This window comes from Actinia tenebrosa, unplaced genomic scaffold (assembly GCF_029948245.1).
Source record: "Actinia tenebrosa isolate PJP-AT-01 unplaced genomic scaffold, QUT_ActTen_1.0 PGA_scaffold1__47_contigs__length_23844297, whole genome shotgun sequence".
NCBI lineage: Eukaryota > Metazoa > Cnidaria > Anthozoa > Actiniaria > Actiniidae > Actinia > Actinia tenebrosa.
In genome coordinates, this window is record NW_028292578.1 from 22,867,825 (window position 1) to 22,885,647 (window position 17,823).

The 17,823-nt window shown below is 40.3% G+C and overlaps 1 protein-coding gene across 3 annotated transcripts in view; it reads left to right on the forward strand.

Annotated features, from left to right (window-relative positions):
• The window catches only part of LOC116303749 (voltage-dependent L-type calcium channel subunit alpha-1D), a 43,803-nt gene that overhangs the window by 14,730 nt on the left and 11,250 nt on the right, over positions 1-17,823 (forward strand). For all 3 annotated transcript variants that reach the window (XM_031713342.2, XM_031713350.2, XM_031713359.2), the window contains 23 exons: positions 4,044-4,147; positions 4,936-5,088; positions 5,559-5,773; positions 6,760-6,869; positions 7,405-7,520; positions 8,093-8,255; positions 8,891-9,063; positions 9,385-9,497; positions 10,083-10,198; positions 10,454-10,585; positions 11,363-11,432; positions 11,861-11,984; positions 12,383-12,653; positions 12,954-12,978; positions 13,173-13,389; positions 13,626-13,764; positions 13,929-14,058; positions 14,736-14,795; positions 14,964-15,070; positions 15,836-15,941; positions 16,320-16,480; positions 16,918-16,975; positions 17,650-17,750. In XM_031713342.2, coding sequence (XP_031569202.2) covers positions 4,044-4,147; positions 4,936-5,088; positions 5,559-5,773; positions 6,760-6,869; positions 7,405-7,520; positions 8,093-8,255; positions 8,891-9,063; positions 9,385-9,497; positions 10,083-10,198; positions 10,454-10,585; positions 11,363-11,432; positions 11,861-11,984; positions 12,383-12,653; positions 12,954-12,978; positions 13,173-13,389; positions 13,626-13,764; positions 13,929-14,058; positions 14,736-14,795; positions 14,964-15,070; positions 15,836-15,941; positions 16,320-16,480; positions 16,918-16,975; positions 17,650-17,750 — 2,964 coding nt within the window. The remainder of the gene's footprint in view (positions 1-4,043; positions 4,148-4,935; positions 5,089-5,558; positions 5,774-6,759; positions 6,870-7,404; positions 7,521-8,092; positions 8,256-8,890; positions 9,064-9,384; positions 9,498-10,082; positions 10,199-10,453; positions 10,586-11,362; positions 11,433-11,860; positions 11,985-12,382; positions 12,654-12,953; positions 12,979-13,172; positions 13,390-13,625; positions 13,765-13,928; positions 14,059-14,735; positions 14,796-14,963; positions 15,071-15,835; positions 15,942-16,319; positions 16,481-16,917; positions 16,976-17,649; positions 17,751-17,823) is intronic.

Below are 17,823 nucleotides of genomic sequence, written 5' to 3' on the forward strand. Positions count from 1 at the left end.
AGTAGCAGCACCAGCATCAACAGTAGCACCAGCAGTAGCACCAGCAGGAGCAGCAGCAGCAGTAGCAGTAACAGTAGCAGTAGTAGCAGCAGCAGCAGCAGCAGTAGCAGCAGCAGTAGCAGCAGCAGCAGAAGCAGTAGAAGCAGCAGTATCAGTAGCAGCAGTAGCACCAGCAGCAGCACCAGCAGCAGCAGCAGTAGCAGCAGCACCAGCAGTAGCAGTAGTAGCAGTAGCAGCAGCAGCAGCAACAATAGCAGAAGCAGTAGCAGCAGAAGCAGTAGTAGCAGCAGTAGCAGAAGCAATAGCAGCAGCAGCAGTAGCAATAGCAGTAGCAGCAGCAGCAGCAGTAGCAGTAACAGTAGCAGTAGTAGTAGCAGTAGTAGCAGTAGCAGTAGCAGCAGCAGCAGTAGCAGTAACAGTAGCAGTAGTAGTAGCAGTAGTAGCAGTAGCATTAGCAGTAGCAGCAGTAGCAGTAGCAGTAGCAGTAGCAGTAGCAGTAGCAAATGCGAGTATTCTCAAAGTCAATCATTTTACAATGAACAATATTCAAATATTACCTCAAACAATAGCAGCAGTAGCACGATTAGTACACTTGTTCATTAATTCAAACATCTGTCACTTTTTCAGATAATTAATTTAAAACCATCTCATACAAAACGTTAATCAGAGGCGTACGCCAAATGTACACATTTCTTTTAGTCATAACGCTTACAATTTGTTTTTTATTTTTTATTTTTTTGACATTCGCCTTCAATTCAAGTTAGACTGTTGTTCTATACACCGAATTTTTTTTTAATCACGCGGTAAATTTGTCAAATTACTTGTCTTTATTAACTTTCATTTATCTTATTGCTATTAATTGTATTTTTCTTCGCTATTGTGCGATTTTCTTAGAGGCATCTATGAAATTTATGAACCAATCTATCAATCACTTTTTAATTTTAGGTTTGCTTTACTCACTCATTGACCTCGTTGGATTCTTTTCCAATGTTATTCGTTTTTTTAAGGCGTTAAAATTTTTTCTCAGAGTTTAAAAAATGGGGGAAAAAGAAAGAAGAGAGGAAGTCCGAAGTCTCATTAATTTTCAAATATTGATATTCCAAGCGTATCTTTAATCTAGTTAGATTAAACCCAAACATTCAGCTCCAAAATAAATAAATGGAGCATTAATTAAATGGTAAAAAGAAGAAAGACGTCGTCGTGTATAGTCGACTCTCGTTACACCGAGTGACGGGAGCGCCCGCAATAGCGAGAATTAATTTTGTCATTTCTTTGTCATTATTTTTCGACGGGGATTTTTCTCCTGTTCGTAATAGCGAGGTGTCCACATGAGGTGACTGCATCTAGATTGAGTTAGCTTAGCTCTTTATTAACTGTTTATGTAGCTAAAAATAAGCTCTACCGATATTATTCTTTTAGCATTTTAAAATAAAACTTGGGTCCAGTATCCAGTCTCATACTGACCTCAGGCATTTATCTTTTATATGAAGGAGAAAACTTGATAATATAGCCATTGACGTAAGCTGCTAAGGCACTGCTGTAATATTTGTTATACAATCTTTCTTTGTAAAGTCTTTGTAGTTCTGGAATATGTCGAATTTTTTTGGGTTCTTTTTAATCGCTTGCTAGATTTTTTATGGAAGGAAGGAAGGAAGAAAGGAAAAAAAACGAAAACCATTTGTTACTGAAAGAGAGGAAAAAAGAAAGAAAGAGAGGAAAAAAGAAAGAAAGAGAGGAAGAGAAGGAGAGGATAGAAAGAAAAAAGAGGAAGAGAGATAGAAGAAGAAAGAAAGAAATAGAGGAAGAAAGACAGTCTCAATCAAGAAATACCCTCCAGAAGACTCTCCCTCACTAAATCCTAACACCCCGCATCGCCTCCCCAGCCTTCACCCTCATCCCTCCGCCTCACTCTCCCCCCCCCCCCCTCTCCCCCTCCCTCCCTCTCTGTCCCCCTCCCCCCCTCTTCCCCTCCCTCCCTCCCTCCTCCCCCTCCCCTCGTCCCCTCCCCCCCTCCCTCCCTCTCTCCCCCCTCCCTCCCTCTCTTCCCCCCCCTCCCCTTTCCCCCTCCCTCCTTCTCCCTCCTCCTCCCTCTTCCCCCTCCCTCCCTCTCTCCCCCCTCCCCCTCCTCCCCCTCCCTCCCTCCCCCCCTCCCTCCCACCCGCCCCTCCGGCCCCCGCCCTTTTTCCTGCCAGCATCAGTATATTTTCCTAATGACCCCAAACTATAAACAAACCGATTCAACTCCAGTACAAATGAGAATCATTATATTTAATTAATACTCCATACAGAACTACAATTAACTACAATAAACTTTACCTTCAAGGACTTTACTGTATTATTTAGCAATTTACAAACCCTTTGTGTAGTTTAGCGATCAAAAGCAACGTTTATAATAATCATATTTGATTATGGAATCTATAGGTTTGATTGTAAACAACATTTCTTCGAGAAATGATTCATTAGGATCAAAAATACTTTCTTCGGAAGGTTTATTTTGTAGCTATCGAAAAATCATTAAAAATATTCTTCAAGTATTCAAGCCTGTTGTTGAAGCAATATCAATGTTAAGATTTTAATTGTTAATATTTTAGATAGGAATTACCCGAAAGAAATCTGTTTTTTCCCCCGAGAAATGAAGAAAAAAATTACTTCGGGCCACAAATTATTGGCGAAATTTTACTAGTTTGATTTGAAGAATTCTTCGGGGGAAAAGCGTTTTAAAGCACTTAACAAGCAATTAACGCTGTTTTTTTTCGATGAAAGAAGGTATGATTGTTCCGTGAGTAAGCTTAAGCCACAATTTCTTGATGAAATTATCATCTGTTTATATGGAAAATCAGTCAAAAGTCAGAAAGTAGGTTTTCTAAAGACCTTGTTAGTCAACATGAACGTGGATTTTGCAGTGAGACTGAGATAAGAATCAAATCCCTTAAGCAGTTTCCAGTAATTTTTAAGTCGTTTTGGAAATTTAACAGATGTGAACGAGGGAGTGTCACTCATTTTCAGTGATTGTTAGTCAAACGATGCTTGAGATATTTCTTCGTGAATAGCGCAGCGCAACCGTGACGTCATAAAAACGAAGACAAAGGCGAAATTCGGACAAACAAACTTACAAGTTTACTTTCAGCAGATAATTTTCACAGCCGATCGCAGTTGATCTTAGTTTACATGGGTTATTATTGTAACTTTAAGTAAAAATAATAAAATCGGTTCGTATAATCATCGTAGCGGTTAAACAGAATGCAATGTTTGTCCGAATCTTTAAGCTATTTTTAGAATCAGTGCGCTGCGCTATTTATTTGTAATCGTCAATTTTTAAGTTACAAAGCTCTCATAACGGCTCCAATTTCTTTCGACTATCTTATTTTAATTTTATTTTTTTAAATTTTTTTAAAAATATTGCTTTGGGTTTAATCATTTACTGTGCCGAAGATAAAATTTAAAAAAAAAAAAAAAAAAATCGTATCTTGTTATTTGGTCAACACATATCTAAACACCTCATTAGCTTTTGTATTTTTTTTACTGTTGCGGTTAACCATCTTTTACCATGGCAAGGTTTTGGTCTCGGCTTCATGCAAATAGTAGTTTTAATACTGTCAGTAACTTGATTGATGTTTTACAATATTTGACAGTAGAATATACACGACTTTCAAAAATGGTCGCCAAACTCGGTTGGGACTAGGGACAATTGAATGGAAGCGAGGTAAGTAAGGCCTCATTAGTAAACAAAGTCTAGTCAGTACGATATTTTGTGTCAAAGTCATTCACCCTTACTTCAAAAGACTCTTAAAAGAACTCGAATTGGTGAGATGAATGACTTTGACACAAAATATCGTACTGAGTAGACTTTGTTTACTAATGAGGGCTTACTATTGTCCCTAGTCCCAACCGAGTTTGGCGGCCATTTTTGAAAGTCGTGTATAGAATCATTAGGGTTACTCAGTGGAAATGGGAGGGTTGGTAACGGATCTAAAGGATGATGCTCGTGAGGCATTCTGGTCTATCCTGAGCTTTCCTTTTTATCTTTTTCATTGCTTCTACAGCGTTGTAAGTCTGCCAAGTTTTAAACTAGATACGAAAGTAGATGTGAAATCATTACGTGCTGTGCGTGTGTTGAGACCATTAAAGTTAATATCTGGCATACCTAGTAAGTAATCTGATGCTATATATCATATTCCATAGAGCAGTTTTCGTATGACTGTGAAAAGCTCAGTGCGTATGCGTGACGTGCCGTGACCGTGATGTGTTCTAGAATTTTAATTGGCTGTTTTTTTCTCTCGCAATGTGATTGTTCTGGCAGTGCCGTGACATTGGCGTGACCGTGTTTATGCCGTGTTCCGGGCATTTGATTGGATGAAGAGTAAATTATCGCGCAATGTGATTGGTCTGGCGTATACCTTGTCGTGTCATGACCGTGTTCGTGCCGTAAGCTTTTCACAGTCATACGAAAACTGCACTAGAAAATACAGTTTCATCCTAATCATGCACTGATTTTTTAAATATCTCTTGTCACTTGTATTTTCTCCCAGAAAATTGAATCTTGCTAAGCAGGCAGCGCGCTAACCAATCAAAACATACTCGTAATGGACACCAGCGAAAAACGTTTGCGCATGCGTGCACTTCAGCGCGTTTTCTAAGAATCTTGAAGAGTTTGAGTGAGAAAATAAATGTTTGTTTTCTCCAAGTATACAAAACATTTCACGAGTATACTTTTGTCAAACCAAGATACTGTATTAACAAACACAATATGAAAGAATTACCCTTAAGTTTCAAGCATGGACACTAAGTTTGGCATTTTGTGAAGTCCAATTTATCAGGGATGTTTGAAAGTCAAATTTACTTATGTTTTGAGCAATTTGCATACGGGTTCAGAGCATGTGCAGACGTTTTCACTCATGTCCTCGTAATGTAATTTTTTTCTTTTTGTCCCTCCAGGTTTACAAGTAGTTATGAAGTCAATTGGAAGAGCGATGGTGCCGCTTCTTCAGATCGCTTTACTAGTTCTCTTCGTTATTGTTATTTATGCTATAATTGGTTTAGAATTTCTCATGAATAGTTTTCATGATACGTGTTATAATCCCGTTACAAGTGAGTCTTATATATACCACCTGGTATAGAACTAACCAAGGCAACCACGTTGCAGGTCTAGAACAGTCCAATGTTTGTACATCATAATAGATTCCATTTTCCAAAGGAGAAAAAGTGGGTTTTGGCTAACAACATGGTTGCCGTGAAAGTTCTGTATAGGTTTTACAAAGCACTTTATATTGCCGTGCTCAAATATGAACTTTAGTCACTGCAGTTTATTGCAGGATAAAAACACGGTGCCTTGTCGTGCACGTGATGTTTCCGTGCATGACGGGCAATTACGATTCCTCACTCTGACGAAACCGACCGACTGACCGACCGATAGACTGAGCGACTGGCCAACTGATAGACTGACCGGCTGACTTGCTGACTGAACAACTATTCCACTGACACAATGGCCGACTGACCGACTGGCCGACTAGCCGACTGGCCAACTGACTGACACTCTTTCGCACTTTTCTCTTTTTCAGAACAATTAGAAGACAATCCAAGACCCTGTGACAAGAAGCCATACAACGGCATACGAGAGTACATCCACGGGCGAGAGTGCCCCATTGAAATGGAATGTGGAGGAAACTGGACAGGACCAGATAATGGGATTACTACTTTTGATAATATCGCTCTTAGTATGATAACAGTGTTCCAATGTATCACGATGGAAGGCTGGACAGATGTTATGTATAAGGTATGCAGCAGATCAACAATAATGCTATATTATATCTCTTCTTTTCAAGGGTGGTGTAGTAAAAGTACACTTGCTTCTCACCTCTGGGGTCTTAGGTTCCATCCCTTGACTTGGCAGTACGCCTTGACTTAGAACAGCCCAGTAAAGTTGTTTCAGGGTTTGATCTGTGAGTTAGCCATGTCCTGACTTAGAACAGCCCAGTAAGTTGTTTCAGGGTTTGATCTGTGAGTTAGACATGCCCTGACTTAGATCAGCCCAGAGGTTGTTTCAGGGTTTGATGTGTGAGTTAGCCGTGCCCTGACTTAGATCAGCCCAGAGGTTGTTTCAGGGTTCGATCTGTGAGTTAGACATGCCCTGACTTAGATCAGCCCAGAGGTTGTTTTAAGATTTGATCTGTGAGTTAGCGATGCCCTGACAAAGATCAGCTGAGTAGAAGTTAAGGGTTTTAATTTTGAAGGATTTCTTTTCACGTGTTATTCCCTTAAGTATCATTCTCATACTCATTAATAATTCAGGGTAAACCAGCCAATCAATGGGCTATTTTTGGGGTCACATGATGTTTCTTTAAAACCTGGTAAAGTCCTGTGAAAGGACTGAATTAATCTTGTTCAAGTCCTTGGACTTGATCAAAATTAATTCAGTTCAGAGACATATCTGTCCCTTAAGTCTTTCAATCATAAACAAATAATCTCCCGAATATTAATGAGTATGAGAAGTCATTTTAAAGCCTCCAAATCGTACTGGAAGGGATTCCAAGTCCTTGCCATTAGTTTGGAACTTGGAACTGATTGCGCGGACTTAAAATCCCGTCCAATCCTCATTGTCGGCTTTGAGATATTACTTCCTTTGACTCCGTGACGCTCGAGACTTTTGCTGATGTCTTGGAAAATGGAATAATATTCTCCAAGGACCTGAAAGTAGATAAGGTCTTGAATAAGGGCACATCACTTCCAATCTTTAAGTGTATTTATCTGCTTTTGTTTCAGACATTCGAGGCCATAGATCAACATGGCTTCTTGTATTCTATATATTTTGTATCTCTTATTGTAATCGGCTCGTTTTTTATGTTAAATCTTGTACTAGGAGTTCTTAGTGGGTGAGTACCAATAAATGACAAGATTTTATTTTACACGCGTGGAATGATGAAGATGATGATGGTGATGATGATGTAGATGATGGTGATGATGACCATGGTGATGATGATGACCATGGTGACGATGACGATGATGATAATGGTGATGACGATGATGATGATGACGATGGTGATAATGGTGATGATGATGACGATGGTGATAATGGTGATGACGATGGTGATGACGATGGTGATGACGATGGTGATGGTGATGGTGATGATGATGGTGATGATGATAACGATGATGATGACGATGGTGATAATGGTGATGATGATGAGTTTGATGATCGTAATGATGAACTGATGACGGTGATGATGATGGTGATAGAGTTGATGATGGTGACGACAAAGATGATGATGATGACGATGATGATAGATAATGGTGATGATAATATCGGTGATAATGATTTGGGCCACCTATTTTGCCTCTAATCCTTAAGTATTTTTGCATCAATATCAATGGTCATTCTCTAAAACTGCATTTTTTCTTACTTTTCAGAGAATTTGCAAAGGAAAGAGAAAGAGTCGAGACGAGAAGAGCGTTCTTCAAAGTTCGACGTCAACAGAAACTAGAAAGAGAAGTTGCTGGTTATATCGAGTGGATAACAAAAGCTGGTAGGAATGGATAATATTAATGACTATTAATTATAAGAATATTTTGGGTTGATCACGTTGTTGATGGTGCATGATGAAGATGATGAAGATATTGATAGTGATGGTGTTGAGAATGAGATGATGATGATGGTGATGATGATAAATGATGATGATGATACGTTATTATTTTGATTATGATACATGATGATGATACATGATGATGATGATACATGATGATTGTGATGACAATGATGACACATGATGGTGATGATACATGTAGATGATGATGATACATGATGATGACACATGATGGTGATGATACATGTAGATGATGATGATGATACATGATGATGATACATGATGATGATACATGATGATGATGATACATGATGATTGTGATGACGATGATGACACATGATGGTGATGATACTGTAGATGATGATGATGCATGATGATGATACATGATGATTGTGATGACGATGATGACACATGATGATGATGATACATGATGATGATGTAGTTGCTGCTGGATAATCTATACCCGGTAATAATCAGTAATGATATTAATGATCCCTTCACTTGTCTATGCGTAGAAGAAGCACTAAGTAAGGAACATGCTCGTAAAGATGGCAGTCGATCCATATCAGATACCACAGAATCACAAGCTCATGTCATATGTAATGACCTTGTAATCAATCCAATGGCGGTGCTAACTAAACAAAATGGCAACGGTTACCGTCTCAATGTGCCCGAAAAGTAAGTATAATCTATCAAGGAGCAAGTGTAGGTTGGTTGGTTAGTATGATTTCTACTAAACTATAGGGCCATAGTTTGATCCTCAGCGACCTCACACACTTGTTTTAAGGAGCAAGTGTGGCTTGGTTGGTTAGTGTGCTGCCTGCTAAGCAAGAGGTCCATAGTTTGATCCTCAGTGACCTCACACACTTGTTTGTAGTGTTGCTTGGATGGTTAGTGTACTGCCTGCTAAGCAAGAGGTCCATAGTTTGATCCTCAGTGACCTCACACACTTGTTTGTAGTGTTGCTTGGTTGGTCAGTGTGCTGTCTGCTAAGCAAGAGGTCTATAGTTTGATCCTCAGTGACCTCACACACTTGTTTGAAGGAGCAAGTGTGGCTTGGTTGGTTAGTGTACTGCGTGCTAAGCAAGAGGTCCATAGTTTGATCCTCAGTGACCTCACACACTTGTTTGTAGTGTTGCTTGGATGGTTAGTGTACTGCCTGCTAAGTAAGAGGTCTATAGTTTGATCCTCAGTGACCAAACACACTTGTTTTAAGGAGCAAGTGTGGTTTAAATTTGGTAGCAGCTGCTGATGTTGGAGTATTCTTCTTCTTCTTCTTCTTCTTCTTCTTAATATTATTATTCTTGTTACAGGAAAAGTTGTCTAGATACGCTTGCAATACAAGAAGTAAGGTTTCGTTTCTTCATCCGTAAGACTGTCAAGTCTCAATGGTTCTACTGGGCTGTACTCATCTGTGTCTTTCTTAACACTGTTTCCTTGGCAACAGAGCATTATGGTCAACCGCAATGGCTTGATCATTTTCAAGGTAATATTTTCCCATCCACTTCCCATCCACTTCCCATTTATTTGTTTTTTACTTTTCTTTCCCATTTCTTCTGTCTTTTCTTCTGTTTCTTTCCAAAGACGAGTGTCTAATGAACAGGCTCTTTTAGATAAGATCAAAAAAGATTTAAAACAGAACCTTTTACCTTTAGTTCTTATTCTTCTAATCCATTTTATTTATTCTTTCGCTGTCATATCATTATTTGTTCTTTCAAATTTAAAGTTGACTATTACACTTTTTTATATCCCCCCTCCCCTCCCTCCATTTATTTTCCATATTTTAATTTGTTCTTCTTATTTCCAGAATGGGCTGAAGCAGTCTTCTTAGTAATTTTTACATTAGAAATGGTTTTAAAGATGTACTCACTTGGAATACGAATCTATTTTAGTTCAAGTTTTAACATTTTTGATTGCGTAGTAAGTATAGATTATATTTTTATTGTGCTTATCCTCATTCATCCATCCTTCTGTCTGATCGTCCGAATGAGCGACCATCCGACCGACCGACTGACCAACTTTCCTCCTTCCTTCCTTCCTAACTCCTTTTCTTCCTTCCTCCTTTCTTCCTCAAATTCTCATTCTCATTCTCATCCTGTCATCCTTCCTTCCTCTAATTCTGACTTCCTTTTTCCCTTACTCCCTCTCTTTCTTTCTGCAGTCAGCTCTCGCCTTGCGGACACCCTGATATTACCGGACACCTCGCTATTGGGGATTGGAGAAAAATCCCCGGCAAAAATATCGACAAAGAAATGACCGTAATTAATTCTCGCTATTACGGACGCCAAGTGACGGTCCCAAGGGTGTCAGCTGTAACGAGAGATGACTGTACATTATCCCGTTCTCATTCTATTCTTTCCTTTCTTTTCTTTTTCATACCGCTTTACCCCTTTCCTCACCCTTCCTCTCCTTTCCTTCTCCCCTTTCCCCCTATTTTCTCCCGTTTTCTCTTCATCTCCATCATCTCCATATACTGATGAGACATCTATTCTTTTTCTTCCACAGGTAGTGTGTTCTGGTATAATCGAAGCTATACTAGCAGGACTTTTACCTTTTCACTTAAATCTCGGTATAAGCGTTCTCCGGTGTATAAGACTGTTACGAGTGTTCAAAGTCACGAGGTAAGCTGCCTGTGTGAAATCAGATTCTTTGTTTTAGTATATTAATTACCTATTCCGAGATTAAGGGGAAAGCTGGGTCGAGTGGGCATTGCAGTGCATTGTGGGACTGTTTTAGGGAACGGAATAAACGCCATCTTGAAAATATGGCCCTTAAAAAGCCCTAAATTGCACTGTAATGCTAACTGCACCCAGGTTTTCCTTCAACCTTTTAATGGCTAATTACCAACACATACCCTGATTATTTGGTCTCTACAGGCATTGGACGTCATTGCGTAACCTAGCAACATCACTGGTCAGCAGTATCAAGTCAATCATGAGTCTGATATTTCTTCTCTTCTTGTTCATCTTGATCGCTGCTTTACTTGGAATGCAGTTCTTTGGAGGAAGGTACGTAGAACGTGTTGCTATATAGGTGTCATACTTAGACTCGCTTTTTGTTTCTCACTTATGAGGGTAATTCTTCGCGTTCTCCGGTTTTCATGCGAGGTGAGTGTCGTATGTTATAAATATTCAGGGGCGGCAAAACCGGGGGGACCGGCCGGGGGGGGGGGGGGGGGGGCAAGTGCCCCCCACGAAAATTCGGTTCACATGAAATATAAATGCTTAGATTCGATAGTTTTACGGCGCATGCGTCTGCAATAAAAACAAAAACAAAAAATTAAATTAAAAACAAAAAACAAAAAAACAGCGGTCATTACCACATAGCGTTAAATATAATATTTCAGTGCCCCCCCCCCCCCCCAAAATTTTCAGCTTCCGCCGCCCCTGATATTGAGTGTAGTGGTAGTGCATGTGGAGGGAACCTCACGGAAGAGCCCTGTAAGGGGGGGGGGGGGGGATGAGTGGTGGTTTGTAAAACATAAGTGTTTTTTTCCCTACCTGGGTTTCTATGTCGTGGAGCACGAACATCTGTAGAACCCAGGGTACGGTTTTCCCCCCTCCGCAAAAAAAAACGAGACCTCCAAATTCCAATTTCCAATTCAGTATTGGTACGAGGGTCACTGTCTTGTTCGCTAATACGTTGCTATTGATTTTTTACTAAGTGTGATGTGATCACGTGAGAAATTAAATTCTGATCGTGCGCAGCCAATCAAAAAGCAAGAAAGCATAAGGCCAGCCAATCAAGCATTTCTTCAGTAATCTAACATATTTCTGTTATCACAGGTTTCGATTTACGAAGACTCCGAGAACCAATTTCGACAACTTTCCGAACGCTATGCTGACAGTGTTCCAGGTAAATTTCTTTCTAAAAAGAAGCAAAAAAAGCAAACATTGAATTAGATAAAACAAGAAAGGGGCTGTGTTATCATTTCTAGTTTAGTTAAAGCAAAAGACTTTCACTTTCCCAAATTCGCAACAAGTGACAACAATGGTTTCAAGTCGAGTTGGAGCCGGTTTCGTGGTCACTTGGCTCTGGCCTGGAGCTGGAAATCTAGCTATTACTCTCTGCGTGATCCATGTAAACGAAATATCATTCAATCACATTCTATTCCCATTCATTTCCCTTTAGTTCCACTTTATTATCATTCATTCCCATTCAATCCCATTCATACCCATTTAATTCAACTATATAATCCCATTCAATCCCATTCAATCCCATTTTATTACCATTCAATCCCATTCAATCCCATTCAATCTCATTTTATTCTTTGTTTTATTTAGATCTTGACCGGAGAGGACTGGAACGCAGTCATGAATAACGGCATCATCGCGTATGGTGGACCTCACAGTGTCCAAGGGGTTGCAGTCAGCTTGTACTTCGTCCTGTTAGTTATTGTTGGCAATTGTATCCTTTATTTCATTTGAAACTCAAGGAAAATTGGAGAGCTACCGACCTCTCTAATACCCAGGGCCGAGAAGCAATGGAGCAAGCTAAATCGCATAAATCCGGTGTACATCCCTCGCTGAAGTGCAGTACTTTTCTCTCTCAAATATCATTCCCTTGAGTAACATTTCTTTATCTCCCAAGTATAAAACGTTCATACCCAACTCCTTCTAAAGTACGTTTTCCTCTGTGAAAGGAAATATAATTCCCTTGTTGTTTATACCAGCTTCCCTACATAAGTTCCTCCAAATCATTTGTTCAAGTCAATCACGTTGGCTATGACGTCTCATGTTCCCCATATACTGCGCGCGTAAAAATGGCACATAAAAACAGACACATTGAGCCTTAACTTTATCAAGACACTCTTCTCAACGTTTTCTTGGCTATTGCTGTTGACAACTTGGCGAACGCCCAAATCCTGACAGAAGATGAAGAAAACGAGAAGAAAGAAAGAGAAAGAAAGAAATCTGAAGCCCGGGAGAAATTTTCTATCAGGCCTGATAATAATAAAGAAATGAGACAAAGCCACTGGAAGAAGACAAAGTCTATTCCTATGTTGATGGCGTTCAAGAAACTTGGACGCAATAAAGAGACTGAAGAAGACTTGTCGGAGACTGAATTCGGAGCAAGGTAAGCTAGAAACTCTCTATTTCAATACACTCGTTGAAACAGTTGAAAGAAAATATCTTGTTCGTTCGGATGTTCGTTCGTTCGTTTGTTCGTTGGTTGGTTGGTTGGTCGGTCGGTCGGTCGGTCGGTCGGTCGGTCGGTCGGTCGGTTCGTTCGTTCGTTTGTTCGTTCGTTCGTTCTCGTTCGTTCGTTCGTTCGTTTTTTATTTATCTTTTCATTTTGGGCACAAGTTGATTGAACAACAAAAAGAACAGGAATGTATTTCAGTCCTTATTTAACATTTTCTTTATTTTCCAACAGAGCAAGAGATAGACGATGGTCTCAGGTGAGAGTAAAATGATCTCTGCATTGACGTGCAACGAAGCAAATTTACCTAGCGCTGGGTGTTAGAACGAGTAGAATTTTGCGCATCAACGTTGCGCAACGTGTTGCGCGATTCTGTTTGGAAGTATTATTGGGCTTCTAGGACGCAAATATTTTAAAAGAAACCAATCAAAAAAAATTTTTTTTTACTCACAGAACTTAGGGAAGAATATAGCAGCGTTTCGTCGCGAGGATAGCTTATACACTAACAAGACCAACGGTCAACTCAAGGAAGGGGATGGAAGTGCTTCAGATGATAGCCAAAGACCAGGAAAAATTAAAAGAAAAACAAGAGAGAGAGGACGACGAATGGCAAGATCGAGAGCTACGTCTGACGCTGAAACAGAAAAAAAGGATGGTGGCAATGAAGAAGGTGCTTAGTTACGGAAGCCATTTATGTGTCAAAACCTTGAATCACGCACGCTATCCAATTGCAGTGCTTAGATAACGAAGCCATTCATGTGTCAGTCCATCAATCACGCACGCTATCCAATCACAGTGCTTAGATACCGAAGTCATTTATGTGTTAGTCCATCAATCACGCACGCTATCCAACCACAGTGTTTAGATATGAAAACCATTTACTCAGACGTCAAATTATTTTTCCAGATGAAGATGAACCCGTCACTGCGAAGAATTTCATGAATGTGTTGAGGACCGGTCGCCTTGGAAACCGAAGAAGAAGAGGACGCAAAGACGTGCCAATCATTCGAACGAAGGCATTGTTTGTATTTGGCCCAGATAACGGGTAAGATAAAAAAACAAACGCTATTCATATTAACTAAAATCTTCTTAAAAAATGACAGCAATGAAACAGCATAGCACTAGTAAACGAAGAGTAAACGAAGGAAAGGGATAAATGAGAATGAACGAATGAATAAATAGATGAACTGTTATATATCTTTTGTTCAGGTTACGTAAGTTGTGCCACCGTATCGTCAATCTGTCTCACTTCGATACTGCCATGCTCGTTGTCATCGTCTTCAGCAGTTTAGTCATTGCAATCGAGGATCCTGTTCATGATAAAGACCCAAGAAACCAGGTAGGAATGCTTATAGCAGTCTTTTTTATCCCACTTGGTGACGTCCACACTTTGACCATCACAATCACGCACCTGTCACGGTATCCGTCACAATCACCCACTTGTCACGGTATCCGTCACCTTCACGTACTTGTTACGGTGTCCGTCATAATCACCCACTTGTCACGGTATCCGTCACATTCACGTACTTGTCACAGTATCCGTCACATACACGTACTTGTCACGGTATCCGTCTCATTCACGTACTTGTTACGGTGTCCGTCTTAATCACCCACTTGTCACGGTATCCGTCACATTCACGTACTTGTCACGGTATCCGTCACAATCACGCACTTTTCACGGTATCCGTCACATTCACGTACTTGTCACGGTATCCGTCACAATCACGCACTTGTCACGGTATCCGTCACATTCACGTACTTGTCACGGTATCCGTCACAATCACGTACTTGTCACGGTATCCGTCACAATCACCCACTTGTCACGGTATCCGTCACAATCACACACTTGTCACGGTATCCGTCACAATCACGCACTTGTCACGGTATCCGTCACAATCACGTACTTGTCACGGTATCCGTCACAATCACCCACTTGTCACGGTATCCGTCACATTCACGTACTTGTCACGGTGTCCAACCATCAATTGATGATGTCGTTATGTTATTTTTTCTCAGGTTCTCTGGTACTTCGACTGTGTTTTTACAGCTATTTTTGCATTCGAAGTCGTCGTCAAGGTGATTAGAGCAGATTTAGGGGGGGGGGGGGTACGTTGGGCGTAGACACTCCATCCATCCCAGCCGAAAGTCTTAGGTTCTTCGGCACCCTATTCGACCTGCCCTGGATGGTGTTCGGGGCTAGTAATGATTGACATGAATGAATAATGAGTTAGCACGTGTTTTTAGGTCATCGACATGGGTCTTATTCTACACAAAGGTGCATATCTACGCAGCATATGGAATATTATTGATGGTGTGGTAGTGATGTGTAACATAGCGTCTCTTGTTTTTGCGTAAGTGTTTCTGCCTTTCATGGCCCTTTCAAACGTCGGCAGTCATGTTAGTTTGAACAATAGGTTCCACCACGTAGCCTCGCATTCGAGCATGAGAATTAATTTATGCGGGCGAACAAAGGAGTTTTTATTCTCATGAGAATTAACATGGCCGCCGCGTGATAAAGGCCCATTCTAATAATAAATCTCAATCAATCAATCAATTAATCAATCAATCAAAGTAAAATCAATAAAAAAATTTTCAAAAAATTATTAACACTTTTTAAAAAATTTCAAAAAAAGGAAAAAAATCTCAACCCGGGAAAATTTTGTTTTAACCCCAAGTTTGGAAATAGGTCCTGAATAACGAGTTATTATGGATGCATGCAAATGAGATGCAAATGAGACAACGGGCACTTTGTTTAACCGATAACCTCAGTTGTGTGATTCTTAAAACAAAAGAAAATCTCATTGCGGGCTCAACTGTAATAACAGCTATTCAACTAAAGTTCTCTTGGAGAAGGCTCTGCTGGATGGCAAACAAACTTTAAAATGCTTCGTATCTTGAAATCGAAAGCAAAGGAAAAACTATATATGACTTGAGTAATCTAGCAAAAGTTCTCCTAAATAAAAAAAGTCAGAATTTCGCTGCCATCCAGTGACAGTCACGTGATTACGTCCTGCAAATGGCCCACCCCGCAAGGGGAATTTTGATATCACAGGATATATGCCCTCTTTTATTAGTTTTAGCATTTGAATATTCTATTCCGACGTCGTTCTTTTCAGGAAAGTCGAAAATAATGATCGAGATGGCAGGACGGCTATTCGAGCCTTACGTGTCATGCGTGTGTTGAGACCGTTTAAAAGTGTTCACAAGATCAAGAAACTACAGGTAGAATGTATGTGTGTTTGTGTTTGGGGAGGGGAGGGTCGAGGAGAAATGACTGTACAGGTTATTGGGTAGATAAAGCTTTTAGGTTAAGGAACCCCCCCCCCCCCCCCCTCCGGAAGCTTTTTTGTTCCATAGCTCCCTTACACTTTATTTCCAGTACTCATATGTGTAATGTTCAGGGGGGGTGGGGTGTGAAGCACAAGATTCAGGGATATCCGGTTTATATCCGGCTTTCCCCCTCCCCTTACAAGCATTTTTCGTAACAGACATGTGGTTGAGCATCCTGGGATAGGGGAGGGGGAGGGGGTTGGGGTTAAGGTTTAGGGTGGGTTAATTGGAAGCATTTTTTCGTGATATATTTTACTTGATGTTGTACAGGCTGTTTTTCGATGCATGTGGTTCTCCGTCAAGAACGTAGCCAACATCCTCATGATCACCATGCTGTTCTTGTTTATTTTCGCTGTCATGGGTGTACAGTTATTCAATGGGAAGTTCTTCTACTGCACCGATGAAGCTAAGCTGACCAAAAACGAGTGCAAGTATGTAAAACAAAAAATCGTATGACTTTCAATGCGAAAGCCGGATTGCGTGCAGAAAACTCGCACAGTATTCGACGTCGTTGATTTTAGAGCCAAATCGCTTGTATTTTTCACACAACAGCGAAAATTTTTTGCGCAACAAGATGCGCAAACAAAATAATGCAATCAACATCATTCTGCAAAAAAAACTAGCTTGGGCGTAATGTTTTCCTGTTTGAGACCACGTTTCATTTTCTTGAGAATTAGATTCTTGGTTTGAGTCTCATTAATACTCGTGGATTGTTTCTTGCGCGACCGGTAAACAAATAAATAAATCTTAAGGAAATGACGCGTAGTCTTAAATAGGGAAAAAAACCTGCCCAATGAAATCTTCCAATTTATAGCGCCTCGACATCACGCCACTGAAATATATTCAATTGTTCAATTCTTTTTTTCAGAGGCAATTTTTTTCAATATATCTATGACGACGAGGGGAAACAGAAGATGGATCCAGTGGTAAGCTACATTTCACGAGCAATTTTTATAATAGTATTGCGTTACATTCTATTATTAATTATACAGCTTCTCATTAATCCCATATAAATAACTGTCCAATTATTTTCTTAATTGGACAGGTCTTGTTGATATGGGATTAATTAGGCAGCTATATAATTAATAGGTAATGGGATTTCATGCTCCCCAATCAAGAAATAATTAGACTCGAACAATTCCTTTAACTGCCAAATTGGATTCGGCCTACGGCCTCATCCAATTTTAGAAGTCCTCAGAATTTTCCTCGTCCAAGTATTTCTTAATTGGACAGCATGGAGTCCTATTACATATACTAATTAATATCGCGCGGTATAGCTGCTAGGGCGTGCCCCTATGGTGATATATTCGGTTAGCTAGACATAAACAGAGAAAGATCTAGGGATCTTGTGGAGGGAGAGGTGGGATAATTACGTAAACAGCACTGCACGTCTCGAACGTAGGAGCAAACGATGCCACCTACATTCTGTTACGAATACTTATATTCGAGACATTTCTGGGCAGGATGAGGGGAAAGGTATGCACAGGTACCCCAGTACACTTCACTGCGTTTCCAGGATGCGTGACAGCCGATTATTTTGTTCATATTTATCCTCACTACCATTACAATGGGTTAACTATTTGCCCTCCTCGATTGTCAGGTCAATCCAAGAGAATGGAAAAAACGGACACTAAACTTTGATACCGTCTACGACGCCATGTTAACGCTCTACACTTCATCGACGGGGGAAGGTTGGCCAACGTAAGTTAGACTTTGTTATCTGAAGCGAAACAAAAACATCCAACTCCCCCTACCCCCTGTCAGGAAGGGATGT